This window comes from Elephantulus edwardii, unplaced genomic scaffold, assembly GCF_000299155.1.
Source record: "Elephantulus edwardii isolate Elephantulus edwardi_28Jun2011 unplaced genomic scaffold, EleEdw1.0 scaffold00116, whole genome shotgun sequence".
NCBI lineage: Eukaryota > Metazoa > Chordata > Mammalia > Macroscelidea > Macroscelididae > Elephantulus > Elephantulus edwardii.
Genome location: NW_006399866.1, coordinates 4,120,174 through 4,129,954, shown reverse-complemented (window position 1 = coordinate 4,129,954; position 9,781 = coordinate 4,120,174). Strand labels below are relative to the sequence as shown.

Below are 9,781 nucleotides of genomic sequence, written 5' to 3'. Positions count from 1 at the left end.
TAGTATAATGGCTATAAAATATGTTAGAATGTTAGCATTTATTATCACTTGAATTCTAGTGTATGATTAATCAGAAAATAATGTCTGGGCCATAGACCAGCTAGAACTAATCTGACTAGGTGTGAAATCGGGTCAACTGTATATTTCTTTGAGCAGTATATATCAAGGGAAACAGGTTGGAGTTTTATGGCTGATTTAAATTGCAGGTATAAGAACGAAACCAGTAACTGGGGAGTATATTTTGACTCGAGGAAAGCTGAAATAGGGATTAAAACGACGTAGGAAGGAAATCAAGCCTAGAGAAGCCAGACAAGCCCCAACAGGACCTTGCTGTAGGCGTCCCTCGTCTCCATGACCACAAAGCACGTGGCCCGGAAGTAGGCGGAGCTCCTGGCAGGGCGGGGCAGCTCTGTGACGCCGAGGGCTGGGCCTAAATGGCGAAACCTGTGCGACTCCGGGGGGGGTTTGAACTGGCCAATGGGCGAGCTGCCGACGGGGTGTCGGAAAAGGAGGCGAAAGCGGGGAGGAGTCGCCGCTGGAGCTGGACTGCACTCGCCGCGGCGTCTCCATGGCACGACCCTGGCCTCCGACTTCAACGACTTCATAAGGAGGCGTTTCTGGGCTCAGCCCTGTCGCTCCTGGTGAGAGGCTGCCGGCATGCGGGACCCGGGGCGCCCCGCGGCCGCCGCCTGCGTCCGTCCCCCAGGGCGGGATCGTTCGCTTCGCGCCGACTCGGCGCGGTCGCCCTCTGCTGGGGTCTCCCGGGCCTTCTGACCCCGCCGGGCTCCCGTCTCCAGCCCTCTGGCTCGCATGGCCCTCTCCTGACAGAATCTGACCCCCTCCCGCCCCGCCCACCGGCGCGGGGCTTCTCCTTCTCCCGCTAACGGGCGGGCCACCCGGACTTCCTCCTTTGCTGCCCTCTGGAAGGGCTTCTCCCTTCTCTTTATGGGCAGAAACCGCATCCCTATTTCCTGCTGGTGGGTGATCGTCTCTCTTCTCCACCGATGGAGACTGTCCCCTCGCTCTTGCCCGTCTTCACCTTGTCCGCCTCTTCCTCCCAGCGGGGGCCGAGGCCCCGTGTTCATCTCCGCACAGCGGTTATTTACCTGCTCCCCGGAGGCAGCGTTGTCCCCCGGGGACCTCTTCCGGGGGCCCCTAACTCCGCTAGGCCGGTTTACCCGTCTGTGGCGCCTCTCTCGGGCAGCCTGCTCCATTTCCTGAAGTCGAACCTTTTAACTAGGTTATTAACTCCCAACCGGCACCTGCTGAGCCGGAGAGGCTATTTTTCCCTCTTTGCTCAGCTGCTTTTCGCCCATTTTCCCCTGTAGTCTCTGCTCCTCCCTCTTTCAAATACCATTGGCCCTCTTTGGGTATTTATTCTGCCGGGAACGCCCCTTCTCCTAGGAAACTGTTGCCCTGGCCCCGCCCTGAACATCCCTCCGGCTCCCTGTGCGATTCCGGCCCCTCGGGGCCCACTTGGGTCCTTGGGTTTCTCACTCGTCCTCTGTTCACGTCTGCCCGCAGCTCAGGTTTTCCCTCTTGTACCTCCGGGTGGGATCTGGGCATGATGTTCCTTTACTTCACTGTTAAGTCTCCTCCGCCCTTCCTTGGGGAGGGGAGTGACCCCGACTTGCCTCCTGGCCGCCCACTCCCGCCCCACGGGTCGCTCAGCCTCTCCTATCTTCCCCCCACTTTGGCAGGACAGTTGCTGTGCGACTTGGACAGTAGAGGAGCGCCTCCCAAGTTTTCATCCAACTGCCACTCCCAAAGCTATCACCCTCCTACCCTCAAAGAGGACGTTTGATGCCGGGCCCCTGAGATTCTCATTGACAAGCCCCTCTGGGTCCCCCTGAGCAGAGTCTGCTGACCTAATTGCCTATCTTTGCGGCTTTGATGCCTAGCCATGTCTGCCTCGTCCTCAGGCGGCTCCCCCAGGTACTTATTGCTAGTGTATGGGGGCACCTCCATGGTAGGGCAGGGAAAGGTGGTCAGGGGCCCCCAGGCCAGGTTCAGGCTTCTGGAAGCTTATTTTTCATCATCCCTGTTCTGTGCTCCAAAGTAATGAACCAGTGCATTTTAAAATCACTTTTAAAAGGAAGGAGGAAAACACACAATCCCAGCTTCATCTTCCTTCTTTCTGTCCCCTTCCTCATCTAGGTGTCATGGCTTCCAGGCAGCAAACAGGGTCACCAAGGAGTGCTTTGTCTCAGTGGAGTATTAAGCTGAGATGCTTTTTCGAAAGGATGCCAGGTGTAAATAAATAAAAATGTTGCTCAAAGTAGCTGCAGCACTTAGCGAGATGCTGAGGGGCGCAAGGTGTTTTGACAACCCCACAGTGAGGGAGATATTTTCCAAATCTATTTGGTGTCAAGTGAGCAGAAGTTCTCTGTCTCTCTGTCTCTCTCTCTGTGTAATGTCTTTTCTCGTATTTGGTAATTGTTGGCTTCCTGTTTTACTAGAGCTTCATAACAGTTTTTCTTATGTATCAGGCTGTATTATATAGCAAAGTGCATGATGTATTAAATGTTCTTTATTTTGCATTATTTCCCCTGTGCATTTGTGAGGAGGGCATAGTGATATTTTGCTGCTACCTGGAGACATGTAAGGGACCAAACTGTCTTCCCAAATCCTTGCCTATTCTGAATTTGTAGATGTTCTGCTGCCAAAATTTTTGGAGCTGGTTAAAGTTTTGCAGATTACAATCTGGGAGTAAGGATTGTATCTGTTATGAGTGAACGGAATTACATGTAGCACCAAAAAAAGTCACCAAGCAACCAAAAACCAAACAACTTGGTTCTTAAGAGCTTAAAAGGCAACAGATAGGATATTTTGGGTATTGCTTCCCCATTTTTGGTCTGTCTGTCATGGATTTTAGCCACTGTGATGTGATGTTCTTGGGCCCAATGTGCTATCTTGGGTTGACCATTCACTGTGTGTTATTCCTCCAGGGCTACCTCTGTTCCAGGCACTACCCTGGGCACATTCACTCTGCCTGCTTTTTGTAACCTGACATGATGACAGCTGTCCTTTTCAGCAAAAGGTCACAATACCCATGATGTGATAGCAGCTTAAAAGGCCACTTGTGCTAATCCCCATTACCCCATTTCCATTGCACAGCTGGGGTCACCATTCATGTCTGCTTATGTAAAAGGAACCAAGTCATTCCAGACTGATGCTCCTAGGCTAACTTGTTAGCCATAATATGCACTGAGAATTGTTAGGAGTCTAACATGTAAGAAGTAGGAGAGCCCTAATTTCCTGCTCATAATTTGGTTCTTGTGCCTGGGTGCAGGTTTCCATCGTGTGGGAAGAACGGAGTAACAAGTCTCACGCAGAAAAAGGTCTTGAGAACACCTTGTGGAGCGCCCAGTGTAACATTGACGGTAGGTGCTGTGCACACGAATCAGCCTTTGATCTGTGGCCCAGCAGAAGTACTTCCACACGCGTTTTCTAGAAGCTACTATACTCTGCCAAGCACTAGTGGTTTGGATATGAGGTTACATGCTGTCTTATGTATACTCTGATTTTTGTGTGTGTGTCTGTGAGGTGAGGCTGCCAGGAGATGAGAAAGTTGCCTTAATCATACCCTTCCTGACAAATTCCAAGAATCTTTAAAACTTATTTTCCTCCCACAAAGAGAAAATAACACCGAAGAATTGGACTCAGTGTTGCTAACAGGGACTGGTCTGTTGCTGGTGTGCTGTCCTCCTTGTTTCTTTAGAATCGGTGCCACAACCTTCCCATCCTTGGCATTTCCTCCAGTTCTGTTTCATAGCCTTTTACTCGCCTGTGCTGCCTGATTTAGTGTCCTAACCATTTTACACATTTCCGATGCTAATGCTCATGCTCAGATTAGATAGTGGTCTAGAAGGCTTCATGTGCTTTCCCCCTGTGCTGCTGTGCATCCTAAGAGGAGCTTGGCATCTCAGTAGGCTTGAAAGGAGATTCCGCTCTGAGGGCCCTGGGGCCTGGTTTTGGACTCTCTTGTAGAACCGCTGGTCTCACAGACACTACGAATGGACCTGATCCTCCCTGGTGGTCCTCAGCTGGGATCTTCACGGGAGCCTGCTGATGGCATTTCTGCCTCTCTTCTGTCTGCATGCCAGTAGTTTGTAGTTGTCCTGCTCGCTTGGTGGCTGGGCTTTCAGTGGCCATTAGAGGCTGTGAGCTGGTTTTTTATGCTCAGTTTACTCATCCACAGATCAAACTTTTTTATGTTGTCCCCTGCCTGCCAGAAGCGAACCATGAAGGACCGCTCTTCAACTCCCCCCTTACATGTTCACGTGGATGAGAACACTCCCGTCCACGTCCACATAAAAAAACTCCCGAAACCATCAGCGACCAGCAGCCAGGTAGGAGCATGCCAGTGGGCCGAGGTAATGGCTGTGGATTAGGGCATCATCTCTTCATTCAGCTTCCTCATGTTCCTAACTTGAAGAGATTGGGAGAGACATGCACTGTCTTTTGGTGATCACTTGTCCTTTTGGAAGGTAGGCAGAACCATCATCCAGAAACACAGACTGTGAGCTTAGTCAGGAGGCGCCCTGCAAAGTTGTAGGTGGACACCACCAGAGTGATGCCATAAGCAGCCATGCATGGAAATGACCCTGGGTTTGTCCATTTCCACAGAAATCTCATAAGCGCGGAATGAAAGGGGACACCGTGAATGTGCGGCGGAGTGTCCGGGTGAAAACCAAGGTACCTTGGATGCCCCCTGGAAAATCATCTGCCCGGCATGTGGGATGCAAGTGGGAGGTAGGCTCATTCTTGTTCAGGCTTTTCTTCTCGGACTGGTCAGATTCTAGCGGGCCTCAAACTCGGTATGATTCAGGGTCAGCTGTAGCTGTTACAGACTTCCTTACAGGCCCCATTTGGTGAACACCAAGTTAGATGCGGAGCATCTGCCAGTCTTCCTAGTCCTTACAATGCTGCTTTGTGGTAGGTTCTGCTATCCCAATTCATATGTGAGGAAACAGAAGCTCATAGGAATGAGCTGACTCGTCTGGAGTCTCACAAAGGAGTTGTAGTGGCGAGATTCTGGTTCAGAGATGTCTCATTCCCAAGGCTGTATTCTTAGCCACTGATTCTATGTGAGGAGCCATATAGTATCCCATGTAATAGTATCCGAATGGCATAGTTATGTTAAAATAGCTGAAGCAGAATTTTGTGTGTATGTGTATTTATCCAAGATAACATTTGCCTCTTTAATATAGCCCTTTTAGGAAACCATGTACACATTCTATAGATGCCATCAAAACTACTTTTGGATCAGTCTCCTGGAGGAAAGAAATAGAGACTTTAGTATTAGTTATCAAGGTGCTCGAGAGAACTGATTGCTTTTTTAGCCACATTTCAGCATGTATTAGCTTTCCATCCATCCATTCATCCATCTATCCATCCATCCATCTATCCATTCATCTTAATCTGTAGAGTATATATTTGCTGTCTTATACACGCCAACCACTGCTGAGAATTGGAGTTATAACTATTAGCCAGCCAGACATATTCCCTCAGTGATAAGGTTAAAAACATTTGTTCAGCTTTTATGCAAAGATCCATTCTTTTTTTAAAAAAATACGCATTTACATGTCATGCTGGCACAGGGGCCATGCTAATCTTCTCTGTACTGTTCCAGTTTTAGTATATGTGTTGCCAAAGTGAGCACCAAAGAGCTTTCTTGAGACCTCCACACACCATGTTAAAACACTAAACATCTATGCAGTTTTTCTGTGTCCCTACAAGTCCTTGAGGACTTGTAAGGACTTGGACCTACTTAGAATAAAGATTTCAGTCTTTTTTTCTGACAGTGTATTACTTATTTATTTTTTTTCTTTAAGATTTATTCTAACCTTGCTCAGCCACATGTCAGCCTTGGATCAGCCTTAAACTTACAGAATATATTATATACTGTATATGTGTATGTGTGTGTGTGTGTATATATACACACACACACACATACACATATACAGTATATAATATATATATTACTTTCAAGATTAGAAATAAAAAGTAAAATTACTCAGAAGTTTATGGTCATAAGTTCATGGTTTTGTTTTACCAGCTTATCCCTAAGAGACACACGTAGTATGTCTTATTCTAGGCAACAAAAAGAAACTGTTCTGTTGTATATACACACACACATGCATAAACACACACATGTATGCACATGTATAAAAAATGCTAGAAAGATGGGTGCTTTTAGTCCTTTTACTCTGTGAACTGTGCTAAAACTCAGTAAAATAAAAACAGTTAATGTTTTAAAAAGAAAAGTAAGCTGCTATCTTATTTAATGGTAAAATGTCAAATAATTTGTCTTGACAAACTTATCGAGAGACAAAGAACCTTCTTGGCTACTTTCCTTCAGTCAGTCTGTGAAACTGGTTCAGCTTTTCCAGTAGGTAGTTTGACAGCATCTTGCAAAAAATTGACTCTCTAGTTTTAGATTTAAGAATTTATTCTACAGATGTTATTAGAGTCAGAGTCCTTGCCATGGAGTCGAACCAACTCATAGCTGACCTTCTTGCAGATTTTCTGAGGCTGTAAATTGCATCACAGGAGATAGCGCATCTTGCTCTGTTGGAGCTGCTGGTGGATTTGAGCGGCCTGAGAGGTGCCACTGTTTAGTTAGCAGTTCTACCAGCTGGACCCTGTAGAGGAATACAAATGCAGGCATCTGTATATAAAGATGATTGCTGCAATATTGCTTATAACAGAGAAAAAATGAGTGACAGTCTAAATCATGAGGGTGGTAGTGGTTGTTGCTGTCTACCATTGAGTCGGAACTGACCCATAGATGACCCTTGGAGGATTTTCAGAAGCAGCTAATCAACAGGGGAGGAGATTGTCCACCCTTCTCCTGTGGAGCATCTGGTGACCTCGAACTATATGCCTTCAGGATTGCAGCTCAGTTTCTTGCCCCTAGGGCACCAGAGCTCCCTAAATCATGAGGGTATTAGTAAATTATAATACATTTGTACAGTGGAATACCTTGTAGCCCATATAAAGAATGAGGTAGGTTTTAAATGTGATAGCAAAACACAGCTACAGAGTTTGGCTGTATTTGAAAAAAAAAAAATGGTGTTAATACATACATATTCTGGAAGGCTATACTAAAAAATGGTAAGTGGTAATTACTGTTTGTAGGATGGGGACAGAGCTGATTTTAATATTTCACTTTTTTATAAATTGAGTATCTTTATAGCAACCATGCATTTTTTTTTTCATTTAATGTCTTTTTATTGTCGTTAGACAATTTTCCACTTTTGAAATATCACAATGAAAAGGAGACAAAGTATGTAGGTTTCAAAAACAAATGGCTGATTAGAAAAAGAAATATAATATGATATGAAATGATAGATGACTTCTAATATGATGTGCTGCAGAAGAAAGATTGGCAGTCACCTCCCATGTGATTTGCTGCCTCTGAAAACCTGCTGGAGGGTCAGCCATCGGCTGGTTCTGACCCAACAGATGGTACACTACCACCACCACCACACAACAATATGATGTAGAAAGTTGGTCAGGAAGTCAGGAAATATAGAATCAGGTCTGGGCTTGTTTTATTATTAAACTATCCCAAAGAAGGGCGACCCAACTGAGTGTGGAAACTACAGAACAATCTTATTGATTTCACATGCAAGCAAGATTCTACTAAGATTATCCAAAAACAACTGGAACAGTACATCAGCAGAGAACTGCCAGAAGTCCAGGCTGGGTTTAGAAGGGGTCGTGGTACTAGGGATATTGTAGCCGATGTTAGATGAATCTTAGCTGAAAGCAGAGAATACCAGAAGAATGTCTATCTGTGTTTCATTGATTATGCAAAGGCATTTGACTGTGTGGATCATAACAAACTGTGGCTGACTCTGAGAAGAATGGGAATCCCAGAACATTTAATTGTGCTAATGCGAAACCTATACTTGGATCAAGAGGCAGTTGTCAGAACAGAGCAGGGCAACACTGCATGGTTCAAAATTGGGAAGGGTGTACGCCAGGGATGTGTCCTGTCTCCATACCTTTTCAACCTGTATGCAGAGCAGATTATCCGAGAGGCTGGGCTCTATAGCGTGGCGTTAGGATTGGTGGACGATCTATCAACAATCTGCGTTATGCAGATGACACAACCCTGCTCGCTGAAACTGAGGAGGACCTCATGCACTTGCTGCAGAGGGTCAAGGAGCAACCATGCATTTTATAAAATGATATTTTTTTTTGGTGACGGTTGGTTTTTAGTGAAATGCTTTGTAGTTTCAGATTATAAACTTCCTGTTGACATTGATTGCTATAACTTTGATTCCCTGTAGAAATCTCAGTGCTGTCCTCTTCTGGTCCTGAGGCCAAAGAATTGTTTCTAAAGATAGAAGCCCCTAAAGAATTAACTGTTCTAGTCTATGAGCAGCTCTTCTAGTAGCTTTTTCTCATGTCAGCATCTTTCCACTCCCATTGACTGTTCACTGCTCAGTTCTTGTTTGGATCATTCATTGTGTAGGCAAAGGGGGGAAAAGACTCAGACACAAGCTGGAAGTGAATATCGGAAGATATTAATGGTTCTTATTCATTTGAATTTTTAAATTCCTTGTGGTACATCAGATTAGAAGAAATAAAGTCTAGTTTTTTTCCCTTCTCCCTATATTAAAGCTACTTGATCTACATTTCATTATGGAAAGTTGAAAATACCAAAAAACAATGACTTGTAATGTTACTGTTCAAATAGGCAACTATTGGATTTTTACAAATTGAATATACTTTATTCATCTGTAAATGTAAATCATCACCCAACTTTCCCAAAACTTTCTGGTTTTGTTCTGTACCACTTACTGCCCTCCAATACCAGAGGTAACCACTGTTCTGAAACTACCAATATTTTGTAAAATTTACTATCAGACTTTTTCTTATGTATTACTCATTGCCATTGATTTATGCCAACTGGCCATCCAGCATGTTTTCAGGAGGTTATAAACATATGAGAGGGCTCTTTTTTTTTTCCCCATTCAGAGCTGCTGATGGATTTGAACTCTAGAGAGATGCCACCTTGTGGTTAGAAGCACAACTGCCTGTAGACTCCCCCAGCCCCCTCCAGAGCTAAAGTTTTTTCTTTTAGTATGGTGGCAATCATTTTATCTACAGAGTTGTTATTATCCTTTGAAAAATAAGAAATAACTTTTTTCTTATAAAAGCAATGTTGTTGTTGTTGTTATGTGCCGTCAAGTCGCCAGCAATATATTGTCATTTTTGAAAATGAGAAAATTCAAATCAGTACAAAGATGAAAGGGAAAAACCCCTCTGATCCCACCGCCAGTGTTAGTTGTTGTGTGCCGTCGAGTTGGAACCAACCCATAGCTGGCCCTCTAGTAGGTTTTCAAAGGCAGTAAATCACACAGGAGGAGATGGTCTATCTTTTTCTTTCAGAGCAGCTAGTGGATTCAAACCACCTGCCTTTGGCTTGGCAGTACAGTTCCTTACTCACTAGGCCATTAGAGCATCCTACCGATATAAGAGATCCATGTAAACCCTAGGTGAAAGTCCTCTTGAGTTTTATGAACAGATGGTGGCTTAGATGGTGTAGCAGTTTAAATCTACCAGCTACTGTGCAGTAAACATTTACACCTTCAGAAACCCGTGGAAAGTCCACCAACCCAGTGACGCAGGAGGTTTTTTTCATTTTTGTTGCACGTATTTTGGAAGCTGTGCTGCACACGGTTTAGGGAGTTGTACTTTTTTTTTTTTTTAAATTTTATTTATTTTTTTTTTACAGAGGTTTTGGATTTCTATTCATTCATTG

At 44.8% G+C, this 9,781-nt stretch overlaps 1 protein-coding gene across 8 annotated transcripts in view; it reads left to right on the top strand.

The window, feature by feature from the left end:
• The first annotated feature begins 391 nt into the window (after nt 1-391).
• Nucleotides 392-9,781, top strand: part of ODF2 (outer dense fiber of sperm tails 2) — a 41,492-nt gene continuing 32,102 nt past the window's right edge. Inside the window, exons 1-4 of one of the 8 annotated variants that reach the window (XM_006892494.1) lie at nt 392-641; nt 3,293-3,383; nt 4,202-4,352; nt 4,630-4,755. In XM_006892494.1, coding sequence (XP_006892556.1) covers nt 4,215-4,352; nt 4,630-4,755 — 264 coding nt within the window. In that variant the 5' untranslated portion in view covers nt 392-641; nt 3,293-3,383; nt 4,202-4,214. Of the gene's footprint in view, nt 642-945; nt 978-1,697; nt 1,936-3,292; nt 3,384-4,201; nt 4,353-4,629; nt 4,756-9,781 lie in introns of those variants that run through there. The other 7 variants (XM_006892500.1, XM_006892493.1, XM_006892495.1 and 4 more) reach the window with 7 other exon arrangements.